The sequence below is a fragment of the Dreissena polymorpha genome, chromosome 3 (genome assembly GCF_020536995.1).
Source record: "Dreissena polymorpha isolate Duluth1 chromosome 3, UMN_Dpol_1.0, whole genome shotgun sequence".
In the NCBI taxonomy this organism is placed as follows: Eukaryota; Metazoa; Mollusca; class Bivalvia; order Myida; family Dreissenidae; genus Dreissena; species Dreissena polymorpha.
Genome location: NC_068357.1, coordinates 149,539,123 through 149,553,079, shown reverse-complemented (window position 1 = coordinate 149,553,079; position 13,957 = coordinate 149,539,123). Strand labels below are relative to the sequence as shown.

Here is a 13,957-nt window from a genome sequence, read left to right as displayed (position 1 = left end):
TCTTGGATTTTTACTAAGAAGAGACTTCATTTAAACGAAAAATGTCATAAAACCGGAAAGTGGCGTTCTTGATTAGCCTGTGCAGAAGGCACAGTTTTCTCAGAACGCGACTCATATGATAGATGTTGATAGATTCCTCACAGCAAACAAGATACAAGATCACCACTTTTTGCTTGATAACACAGAACCAAATGGTAAGTCAATTTTTTTACAAGTTTTAACAAATTCATAAGTTTCGCTGTTAGTTTCAAGAAAATTTAATGCATAATAATATATGACAATACATGTAAAATCTTATTTGAAACAGTTTTCTACTAAATTATATTCAGTTACAATTCCACAATAACTAATTCAAATAACAATCTAATATTCTTTTGATATTAATAAAAAAGACATTCTGTTAAGTGCATATTTGATATTTGGTGAAAACAAATACTGACATTGAAAGACTAGATAGATGCCTGTCAACAACATGTTAAGGTAGCGCACCTCTAATGATTTCCCGCGATTTCTTCGAAGGTTGAAGAGCCTACTATTAGGTGCCGTAGCCTAGTGGTTAAGGCGATAGACTAGAAATCTTTTGGGATATTCCCGCGCAGGTTCGAATCCTGCCGACGATGTATACTTTTTGCGACGCGTTTTATTTATTTTCTAACGTAATTTGATTTAATATGGCATATAAGCTATATTTATTGTTAAATATGTTGCAATTTTTATGCACATTCTTCAATTATTAAAATTAAAACAACATTATGGCGAAATTGGGTGATTTACTGTTGAAAATACGAACCATGCATGTTGCATTTTTATTTTTATTTCAAAAAGTAAACGGTAAATCTGTCTAGTTCTTGGTATTTTTGCTGTATATAGTGTTTCTATAAAAACTAAGTATATAATATGACTTAAATGATACTAGTTTGAATTTTATGACACTTTGTTTTTAACCGACCCAATTTTTACTTGGCTGAAATCACTTACATTTCATGGCGCTCTTCCATAGATAAAAATTTGTAAAAAATTAATGTCTGTAAAAGAATACTTATTTCATCTTGTTTAAACTTTAAACACCTTTACAGCATCTGTACACACCAACTGCATGCCCATATTTGGAAATTTGAATGAATTATGGAACTTTTATATACCCCAGGGGTGAAAATAAACTGGACAAAAGCCGAGCGTGGGGGTGGTTTTGAAAAAATCGGTATATTTTTTTTAAAAAGCATGGAAAGCCTACCTACAAATTTGCATGTAGTTCAGTGAAATGATGCTGACTAAGAAAATAATTAATTAGATTATATTTGGATATGTGCCCATTAGAGGTGCGCTACCTTAAGCCGATTGTAAGTAATGCTAGTAATTATTCACGCTTAACCCCTGACATTAAAGGTGAACTTAATCTTTACCCAATGGGCTTTCACGCCTTCTCCTCATGGTGAACTTTTTTTGTAAAATAATTATCCATACAAACTTAAGTTCATCAAAATTGTACATTTGACCTGTAAGTCACAGTTTAGGTAAGATATTGTATTTGTAAGGTATGGAGATGGGTGTTACACGTTATCTTGTTATGGACGACACTTATGGTCAGTTGTTTTAACATTGCATGATAAATGATAGTGTTTCTGTTAGAACAAGCTGTTTCATGGCAAAATTAGACAATTTGCCTCTAAGTGAGAGCTTGATCTTTAAAGAAGAAGACCTGTCTTACATACAACACTTTGTCTCTTAATGCTGGTCATTTTTGGCACCATTTTTTAAAACTGCACACTGAATGTCATTGTTTTAGTCTGGAAAAGCAGCTAATGCCTAAACTTAAAATTTCACCTCTAAGTGTGACCTTGCGCTTGATATCAGGAGACAGGTGTTACATGTGACACGTCCTCTTATGGTTGGGCACATATACCCACAATACCACAAACAAAAAAGAGTACTTTAAATTAGTAGTCAGTCAAATAATTTTAAGGTACCGTAATTTCTATGATACATAATGAATAACAACTATTCTTTTTACCTAAATGTGAAATGCCAGGAACTTCAAGCATGGAATTAATTGGTTAAAAAAATTATTACATATACCCCACTCCAGAAGATCATCATTTACTGAAAACTGATGTGCTTTAAAATGTGTTCAATAATTTGTTGGTGGACTTGGACAAGAACAATATATTTCAAACGAGGTATCTGGAATAGAAACTCCTCATTTTGTAAAAAAATAAATCAAGATATAATTTTTAAGATTAACAGGAAGGTGTCCACAACTGAAAAAATTCCCTATTGCACCACTTTATAACATTTTAAAAGTTTGTCATGTAAGATACTTCCAAACCAGGAACATAATAGCACAAGTAACGAACATTCCAGTGTACAAAATAAACTTATCCTGAGTTGTTCTCCGTTCAATTAGTCTCATCACAGTATTAGAAAGACCCAAAGTGTTTGCAAGATCCAGCATCCTTTTATGTGCGTTTTTCAGAGTCATCCTTTGCTCCTTAAGGTTGGATAAAATTCCACTTCCGTGTCCCAACAAATTGTCCATTTCTCTGTTGACGTCGTTCAGTTTGGTGTTGTGCTGAAGTGCCGCATCTATAGCTATGGTCGTGTCAGCGTCGTTCCTTTCAAACCTTCGAGTCAGCAAGGCTTCCCGGTCCTTATCTTCCTGCTCTTTTTGATACCTGTCGCACAATTATACATATGAGAATTGCTTTGGTAAAGAGCACAGGCTAATCAGGAACGATACGTTCCACTTAATTCCGCGTTAATTGTATGTGCAGAAAGCACAGGCTAACTAGGAACTGCACTTAAGACACACGCATTAAACCATGTTTTTCCAGAGTCTGGCTAAAATTTATGTTGAGGCATACATATTGGTATAAATATTTGTTCAACCAAAACCAAAGTCTAAAATTATTGTATTATATACCTTTAGACTAAATTAGAGACTTAATTTTCAAACAAATGTTACTTGCTTTTGCATTTTCTACTTGCTTTTTTGTGAAAACATTTTCATTTCATTTTTAATCATTGACGATCTCTGCGAAATTTTTAAACATCTCACCGTCTATGTTGTAACTGTCTCAGGGCAGCCTGCAGGTGTTGGCAGTCATACCTAAGTTGATCAGCCTTAAGTTTAGCCGCGCTACGACGCCCAGGGGGCTCTTTGTTGACCAGAATGTCCATTCGCTCACAGTTACTCACAAGGATGTCAATCTGGGCTTGAATCTCATGCTCCACATGTTGAATATGGTTTCCTGATGGTAAGAAAAACAACATTTTATGGGGGTACTTGTGAAACATGTGATGAAAATTCTTATCCATATAAGTAAGTTATTATTTATTGGTACCCCTAAATTCATTATGTATTGATTTTGTATTGACATGGCCATGACAATTTGTCATGTTGTGATACATACAGTTTAATAATAAAATAGAACAATGAAGAAAGGTTTTAAGTATGGCTCTATTGGTTACAATCAACAGGCAAATCCGTTAAGTTGGTTCAACAAAACCTTTTAATTATGTCACATATGTGTTAAAAAATGATGTTGACAAACTGATCAAAGTTCATGATCTTCAATCATTATTGACTTGTACACAAAAACAAGTAACCTGTAGCTCTTTCGTAATTGCCCAAGTTGTGCTGAACTTCTTGAATAAGTCTGTTGGTCTGATGGTATAGCGCCTCCATTTTCAAAGAGTGTCAATTTAAGTCATCGAAAATGATATCGTTTGACAGCTGTCTTGTGGAAAATCCTTGTCTGACGCGTCAAACTAAACACACAGAGCGTCTGGTAACACGGATGAAACGGTGGATGTAAACGTCATTAAACGACAAGAAACGGTTAAAAATCAGTATAAAATACTAATATCTGAATGCAGTGCATATATTTCAGAGCGCCATGGAGGGTTCAACAGATGAACGACATTGCTATTAATGCTGGTATATAAACCTGCTGAAAAATTATACAAAATTTCAAGGTATATAAATCTTGTTTTTTTCAAACTCAAACCTCACATTTCCGCGAAGAGATATTTCTGGCTCCAAAATAGCTCAATCTAAGTTCATCGGTTTATCGATATTTGCTTGGAAAGATTTTCTGGAATAACTATTTCAGCACGTGATATTCATGAAGTTGTACACATATGTATAAGTAATCGATTGTGTTCACATTTTATTGTGCGATTCCTACCAGTCAGGTAAATAAATAAATGTCTGCAGTGGTCGATCCACACTGCAAATTTGGTAACAAAGCTAAGTCATCTGATCTGAAGCTGAAAAGGGTTCTATACAATGCGACTGTACCACAAAAGTGTTTCAATACCCAGAAGCACACAATTACATTATTTCGTATGGCAGTTTCAAACACACGGATTTCTCTCAAACCGTCCTCCTGATTCTTTATAAATTTCGAAAGCTGTATGAAGTATGTACACAATATTTTATTTTACGCGTTAAACACAAAATATTTCAAATATCTCATTAAAAAATTAATCAATCACGGTCATCATTAGACAGAAATTTAAAAATAAATAAACAAAATGATTGAAGATTGTGTAATTATCCCATTTCCCAGCACGCACAGCATGTTTATCGACATAATATATGCTATGTATCTAATAAGGTAATAATTTATTATAAGTGTGCACATCAGATTTACCAATAATGTTACTTAGTATGCAATCTTTTTGCTCGGGGCGGCATGGCTCGGACGTAAAGCCAAATTCATCTAAATTTGACCCGTAACGGGATTAGCTGTTAATTGATGCAAAATTTAGTAACAATAATTGAAAGCATTATACTGCAATATGTTGCAAAACTTACATTACATTATGCATTTTTAATACGCTTTTACCACACCTGCTAATCCAATGTGCGAGCATCAAGCGTCCCAAATGCTTTGCTTGCTATTCTCTATTATTGATAAATTCAATCCGTATTCTGTGCCTCATTTAACTGAGCCCATTATTGACGTATGCTGCAGTTTTAAAACTAAATACTGATTAATGTTGAAAGCAATTATTTAAACATTACTCGACTGAATCATGTTTTTTTATTATTTTAAAACAAAAACAACATAATTTCACATATGAAAAGTTACAAAATCCATATAACTCATTATTATTTTTACATGACCGCCCATATCTAGATTTTGCCAAAGTTTACCCAACTGGTTTATAAGTTATAACTTGATACAAAAATAAAAAGAAAAAATAAGACACCGGGGTAGTTTGTTTATAACTGCAGTTAAACTGCATGTACTTAAATGCAATTTCAAAAAACAGTGGAAACCATGTGCATGGTACAGTTCAAACATATATTGGTACATGTATACTGATAGCCAGTGCTAAAGTTTATTTAATTTTAAATGCAAAAACAGGTAATGTGTAGCGAGATCCGTAAAAGTAAGTTAATACAGCATCCAACTAAAATCAAGATGTATATAAAGCATTTTAAGGAGCATATCGACGGTATTAATTGTAATTCTTGGCATGACTTGACCAATTTATCGCCGTATGTCAATGCAGCAGAAGATTTAAATTTAAATCAAATTTAATAATGTGTAGCGAAATCAGTTTAAGTAGATTGATACAGCATCTGACTAAAACCAAGATGTATACGATACATTTTAAGGGGCATACAAACGGTATTAAATTTAATTATGAAATTACTTGACCTTTGTATTTCTGTATGCCAATGCGAAAGTTGATTTAAATTTAAATGAAAACACAAATTATGTGTAGCAAGATCAAGAAAAATGTGTTTGTACGGCACCAAACAAAAAACAAGATAAATATTATACATTTAATATAATGTTTTACTTTGTAATGGTAGGCGAAAGTAAACCACGTTGATTTTATCAAAGCGCTGAAGGCACTGAAGTTGTTCGCTATTGCATAATTTAAGACGCAATTCATTTCTCAAAATTAATCGCAAGTTTGAAATGAACACACGCCATTCACATTTATGAAGAGTGTGTCATAACGCACGGATCGAGCTTTGTGTGTACTGTTTATCATCCTATTTATTTCATAGAGATAAATTAGACAAAATAAAAAGAACATGGCCTTTTTTGGACGTTCTAAAAGCATAGAAAGTATTATGAAAATGGTAGTGAGAACTGAATATAAAGACAATTTGCAAACACCATCATATTAAATGAATATTGTTGGAATATCGAATACCTATCTCACTAAGAATATTTTTTCATGATGAAAATTCACTTTATAAAACTTTTGATTTTTGTCACCATATACAAATTTAAAATATACAAGAAGATCATTGATGAAAATAAAAAATAAAAAATCTGCGAGCTATACTTTTTTATCACGAATTAGGTAGTCGTCAAGACAGCCCTGTTGACCCGTACATTGTTGTATATGCGTTACTTGTAACCCTAGCAGTTCACACGGTGTCAACAACTCTTACCTAAACATAGGTATAGAGCACTAATGCGCTTTTCGGCATAGCTGTTTTATTCAGCTTTGCATCTTAGTGTCTTTTACATAACGCCAGCAGACACGCATGAATATTTTCGAATATTTCATATGCTGATTCAAGACAAAACCTCTGAGCTTTGGCTACATCACTGTGTCTGTGCTCAGCGCTAAGGATGTAGCACTGTTCAGTGTAAGGAATTCCGGACTACTCTCTGAATGTTCAAACGACACAAATTGTGGCCCAGTTACAATTTTGCGTTTAAATCCATCTCGCAGAATTTCAGTTTTGCTTTCAAGATAAGAAAACAATCATTACCAAAATAGTATAGTGTCACGATAAGAGGAACATCGTTTAATTATCCAACCACAATGTCTGCCGTACTCGGTCAGCACGTCTAGAAATCGTTCCTGAACGCCTGGATAGGCTGCCCTTATTCACAAGTTTGCTATTTTGAATTCAATTTTGTATCGAAAAGTATTGTGCAAAAATGTGCCATTTACAATTCGCAATGAGATTTTTAATGACCGTCCTCATGCGAAAGTGGGTCTTATTCCATATTCGCCCATCATATATATATATAGCCCACTCAGCCTGCGTATCTCTCAGACTGGTCAGGAGATACATAATAAGACCATAACACATTGGGTGATTTTATAGCGAACAGCATCGCCTTTGACCTGACTGAGCAAATGCACATGTTGGGTTTAAGAAACGCTGGCCGAAACTATGAAAGTATGATCTAAATGTGTCGAAAGAAAACTGCGTTTAAATCAAATATTAACATACGATATATTTCGATAGTGAAGAAATATACCCATAATAAGGCATGTGAAGACACATATGATGTGCACTCCCGTAGTATATTTTTTATCTACTTACACAAAAATGTGGTTTGACACTGACAACACACATTTCATGCGGTGAGTTTGCAACGTACAAGTGAAAAACCCCACAATAGTTAAACTTTTGTTTTCATTTTATTTATTTATTTAGAAAAGTTTATTGCAAACTGTATGTCAAAGTCAGCGTTTACGCCGACTACATTTTTAAGAGATATTTCTTGTTCTATTTAGTCGTTTTCGGTTTAAGCGATTATAAAGCAATTTTGAGGTTGTCTAGTATACCTGTAGTAATTGGTGAACATTCATGTCCACCGTTTTATAAATTTAGAACTGTGAATATAAACAAGCTTAAAGTGATATTATGGGCATCTTAGAGTTTATAAGTGTCTATCGCAACCGTTGTTTATTTTTGGTGTTTTCACTTCATATACACTTATATTTGTTAATGCAGCATCAACATACTAAAACAATATCCCGGAAAAAAGAAAAATAATGCATTTGAATTTCAACCGTACTTTCATGCATGTACGATGTGAACCTAAATTTAGTTTTAGTGCAGATTCGTTCATACGACACAAAGACACACTTTTGTTTTACGGATCATTTCGGACTAGAGGACTAGGTGAGTCATGTTAAATATCGAATATAAAATATCTTTTTAATAAACAACTGGTAGCAAGATCAGTTGCAGATAATTGGTCAGTTACCACATTCTAACTAACTGTTTTGACCTGTTAATTCTGTTAAGCTCAATTCAACAGTGAAAAATGCCCATAATAGCACTTTAACCTTCTACTATTGCGTTGTTAACTTGTTAGCACCCGTAAATACAAAAGATCGCCGCTATCTGTTGAGAACAAAAGAACGTTTCCCAGAAATCCCCGCTGTAGAAGCATGAAAGAGGTTACGAAACCGATCATTCGTGTTATATCGTATTATCATTTAAATACATATCTGCCTACTACGGCCTCAATTTCTTTTCGACGGGGTCAGTTTAGACGCCTGTGACATGTTCATGAAACAACTCAAGGGGCGGATATTTGGCTCACGTATCCCCAAGGGATAAATGCGTAAGTATGTAACACGAAATCCAGTCATTTATTTCATACTTGAGATATTTTGAACAAAAATCAGTTATTTTCAATGATGTTTCGGAAACTGTCACTTTTAACTCGTTTATGTTTCTTTAATAACTTGAACAACAGTCCAAAATTACCTGGTGGCGACCGTCCTCAGTCAATGGACAATATGTTCGTAGCAATGATTTTGGCCTTACTTGCGTGATATTATTATACCGACCGAATTTATAACCTGCCTCTTGTTCGCGGTCGAGTCAAACTGTCTGTCTTCGACGACACACTCTGTCATCGACGTGACGCGTATTACGGTGTGCATGATATATATGACATATGACAATATATTAAATACATATTTGAACTGATGCAGAACGTGCAGAACGTGTTTTTTCTCAATTAACATAAAAAACTAATTGATTAAAGCAATTCGGCACTAAAACATCTCTCCCACTAAGAAAAATATTAAACGTTACATGAAGTCCACATGGTTCCTTTTTTAAATAACAACTTGTTATAAATGCAAACTTAAGCCCGATAATATTCAACTTAACATTGGAACATGCCACCTATCTGATTGAAACGATAACACAGTCATAAGAATGTGTCATGATTCTAACAACTATGTTATACACTATACAATTTCTACTGCTGGCCAAAGACCTATAGAATACATGTATTTTAGTAGCTAAAGAAACTTCAGCGTACAGTTTATATAGTATTGACATACCTGTAGTCGCGCCATTCAAAAATCATAAAAAGCGACATTTAAAGAACAGAACAGAACAGACAGTTTATTAAGACTTATACATATGTACATCGTCTAAATACATCAAATATAATACAAAATATTGTCATGTGTCTATATATAACAACGTATGGGTTATAACAAAATGTAATCTTACAATTTGAAACAAAGTATAATTAACAAAGTAATACGAATTTATATTACATAGTTTAATATAATTTCACACGCAGTAAGGAAAAACTAGTTTTCGTTGACAATATTATTTGTGATAGAATATCTAACGGTAAGAGCTTCCTTCATATATTTACACAAATTTATAATTTCAATTTTACAAGTTGAGTTCAATAAAGAATGGAACTTAAAAACTGATGGATTCACATAGTAAACAGGTTTTATATAGTTTTGCCTTATTTGACGGAAACATGGACATTTACATATAAAGTGGAATTCATCTTCTATGTCCCTTTGATCACAACATTGACAGTATCGTTCATTACGAAGAATATGGTTACGTGTGTATCTTCCAGTTTGAATTCTCAAAGGAAGGGCAGAAGCCCTTAGTTTAACAAGGTATGTACGCAAACTTTTTGGCAGTAAATCTAAATACGTTTCGCATTCAACAGTTGTTTTGAATATCCTGTACATATCTAAAACAGAACTATTATTCATATTGCCAAACCATTCTTGTTTAAATGTATCTATAATTCAACATTTTAATTCACACAGAAACGACTTTGTATTTATCATATTTGCATGTTCAAATATATATAAATATCCATAATCATTTAACAACTTTTTTACATTCGATACCCAATTTGAATACCCTTTATTACAATCATTTATCGCTTGTTTATACACAGTTTGTATAATAATATTTTCACTATTACCACTTTAAGCACTTTAATGTTTGTATAGGTCCCTGCTTTAAGCCAATATTTTACAATACGAACATATCTATTTACATAAAGTGGGTGTCTACCTAATTCACCATACACCATTGCATTAAGAGGTATTGATTTTAACATTTAACAACCTTTTGCAAAATTTTAAGTGAATGCGTTCAATATCTTTAAATTTCTTAAAACCCCATATCTCTGATGAATAAAGTTATTGAGCCAGAACTAGTATATATTTTATAGGTCTTTGTGCTGCCGTAAGACCTGAGATCGTCAGACACTTGGGTGAAAACAATTCGTACAGTGAAAACTTTTCTTTCGCTTTGCTCAACTTGTCACAACTTCCGCCCAAAACAGTTTCTTATCAGTTTTTGTGTTTTGAGCATTTCCATACAAAAGACTCGCGATTTGATGTCGATTGTGACAGGTATAATGTTTTGACCACGTGGTATGTTTCAGGTTGATTTAATTCCAGTTTATAGACATAGACTGTACGTGAAATATCTATTTTTAACATGGTTTTGCCTATACCAGGAAGAGCTTCGAGCTGTTTGTAAATTGAATTATGACGTATAGACCAGTTCATAGACCAGTTCATTGTTATTGTTTTGATTCCTGATTTTCGCGCATGCGCAATGCACTGGTAGTCAAAAGCATTGCTTACAGCTAACGCAAAGCATATGGATAACGAGACTTGTTTAGTCAATAAATCGAAAAAATAACTAAAAAAAACAACACCTAAATAATATTTAAAAAATATAATATTTAGTGCCAAAAGAATGCATTAACACATGTATTTGCGTTTTAAAAGAACGCGTCATGAGCACCAAAGTAATTAAGATTGTCTGAAGACTGAACGACAGACAATTCGACACAACAATTAATTTTTAAAGAGCTCTATGCATTAGCCGTATAATTATTTGCAGAAAAGCTTCAATAAAAATAATGATACATCTAATTATAAAATTATAATTATCAATTGCATGCGTAAACTAGAGTAATAAAAAATTGTGATAGCTAGAATGTGTCATTGTTTCATTGAAAATAAACGTACTACAAAGCCCTATTAAAAGCGAAGTTCATGACGGTATTTACATGTACTTTTAATTTGGATGGGTGTTGTTCAGAGAATGACTTGAGGAATATTAACATTCAACTTAAAAACACAACCTCACATGATGCAAATTGAACTGTGTATTCATGTATTTTGTAAACTCGTTACTAGTGATCGAGTATGAGTGACAACTATCTAACATTTAACACACACACACACACAAACACACACACACTCACAACATAATATATATACATAATTATATAATATAATATATACATATTGTTTCATTATTATTTACCCCCATTGATGTCAAACGTAATTTCTTGTTTCTATGACGTATTTCGTGCATTGACGTAACATCACATCTTCATACGGAATGACGTATTTATAATTAACCGATGCCCGCTAAATACGTTAAATATTTTTATTTTCATTTTATAATTCATAAATACTTTATTTTTTTATAAATAAAACGGGCTTGTATCTTTACCGTGTTCAATTTCCGATAATCTATAGACTTCAAATTTGTACAATATGTAACATATCATATTTAAGCATCTGTTAAGTATGTCGGCGGTAAATTTATTCAACCAAATGCCTAGTTACTTATAACTACCAGAATGAAGACATGGTGGCATCATCAATTGCGTTTAATGTGTGATTTATGACATCATATGTTGTTAGTTAGGTCTGGACAATATCTGATCAAAACGAGATAATCGGATTAGGCAGAACAAAGGGCAATTAAACACCGGAATACAAAGGCTTAAACGGTTTTAAGATTGATGCAAACAATCAAATGAAACTATTGCATTTAGTTTAATTAAATGTTTATTTAATGTGTCAACATGTTAGTTTCCCGGACCAGGGTAAAGGTCCCTGCCCAGACAAATACCATTATGGTTAATTTGTAAATGTTTTTTATTTGGAATTGATCTATTTATTCATTGTGTTCAATCTTATTTGTTTCCGTAACGTAGAACAACTTGTTGGCATGTTGAAAAATAAAATCTAAATATAATCGTTTAAATTTAACCGATCACGCTCTATTTCTCCCCATCGATTGTATATTTCTTTTGACTACCAATATAGCCCGGATGTAAACACGCAGGTGCGCGTGACGTCACGCGTGAACTGGTCTATATGTATGTTCTCATTAAAGGTCAAACGATGATTAAAATCAATAAAGAACAAGAGTTTGTCACATTAGTGTCAAATCCCCGCCGAAATGTGTTTGCTTGTATGACGACATTTGTTTTAGAGAATTGAATATCTAAAACATGGCACCTGTGTCATCTATTTATATTTCAAGGATGATTAGTTTTATCTATAGTGTTGGAGTTCTGCTGTAGAGAATAAAATATATTGACATGAAAGAATGGGAGGTAATTTAAAAAGAAGATTATAAACAGTTACTGATTTTGATCACTGTATTTTTCCTTAAACTCATATATTCATTTTACAGCGAATACTTCAGTGTTCAAATTAGAACATAATTGTAAAATTAGATAAAGGGAGTTATTAAAAATTGAAAAGCTAAAATATTTACTATGAAATTAAATTAAATATTTATAATTTGAAATCATAAATAAATAAAACATAAATAATAACATAAAAAAATAAAGGGCGATAATTCAAAAACTATTGCCAAAATAGTTATGGTTCATATTCACTGCACTTCTCCTTGTTGCCATCTGTTTATATTTCTAGTTTCAAGTAAATCCCTTCAGTAGATTTAGAGTTATGCTTTGGACAAAAATTTACTTTGAAATTAAATAAAGGGAGATAATTCAAAAAGTAAAGTAGATAGAGTTATGGTTCATTTTCACTGCACTTCTCCTACTTGCCATCTGTTTATATTTCAAGTTTCAAGTAAATCCCTTTTGTAGATTTAGAGTTATGCTCCGGACAAAAATTTATTTTGCAATAAAATAAAGGGAAATAATTCAAAAATAAAGTAGATAGAGTTATGGTTCTTAGTCACTGCACTTCTCCTACGTGCCATCTGTTTATATTTCAAGTTTCAAGTAAATCCCGTCAGTAGATTTAGAGTTAAGCTTCGGACAAAAATTTACTTTGAAATTAAATAAAGGGAGATATTTCAAAAAGTAAGGCAGATAGAGGTATGGTTTTTAGTCACTGCACTTCTCCTATTTGCCATCTGTTTATATTTCAAGTTTCAAGTAAATCCCTTCAGTAGATTAAGAGTTATGCTCCGGTCAAAAATTAACTTTGAAATTTTAAAAAGGGAGATGATTAAAAACTAAGGTAGACAGAGTTATGGTTCCTGGTCACTGCACTTCTCCTAGTTGCCATCTGTTTATATTCTAAGTTTAAAGTAAATCCATTGAAAAGATTTGGAGTTATGCTCTGGACAAAGTTTCGGACGGAAAGACGGACGCACAGACGGACGGAGATTATTACTATATCCCCTCCGAAATGTTTTTCCGTGGGGATAATAAATTCTATTTAGTATGAAACTTAGGTGATAAATTCCTTCCTATAGTGTAACTATCTTATGCTGAATATATTTAACATCAACAATCTTATCTTAGACATTTAAAAAATAAATGTAGATGATAACCCAAAACTTCCTGTGGACATCCTAATATTTAACCTTTATGCTAGGGGTTACTAGATTAACTGAAAGTGCGCACTGTTCGTTATAGTACGGAAAGCGCTATTCAATTACCGAAAACACAGTGGAATAACCGAAAGCACAGTGGAATTACCGAAAATGCAGTGGAATTACCGAAAGCACAGTATAATTGCAGAAAACGAAATGGAATTACTGAAAGAGCATTGAAAATGTGCCATTCCTTTTTATTTCAGATTTTAATTTTGCAAAATGGTCAGGTATTACTTGAAACAACAATACAATTGTGTAATTAGGGTATGCTTGCAA

At 32.9% G+C, this 13,957-nt stretch overlaps 1 protein-coding gene across 1 annotated transcript; it reads right to left on the bottom strand.

Annotated features, from left to right (window-relative positions):
* Window positions 1-1,334: 1,334 nt before the first annotated feature.
* LOC127871945 (Golgi SNAP receptor complex member 2-like) lies at window positions 1,335-3,789 on the bottom strand. Its single transcript, XM_052415241.1, has 3 exons — window positions 3,607-3,789; window positions 3,056-3,248; window positions 1,335-2,672 (listed from the first exon to the last, which is right to left on the bottom strand). Exons 1-3 carry the CDS (start codon window positions 3,683-3,685, stop codon window positions 2,306-2,308), a joined length of 639 nt encoding a protein of 212 aa, XP_052271201.1. The 5' UTR covers window positions 3,686-3,789; the 3' UTR covers window positions 1,335-2,305.
* Between the last annotated feature and the right edge of the window lie 10,168 nt (window positions 3,790-13,957).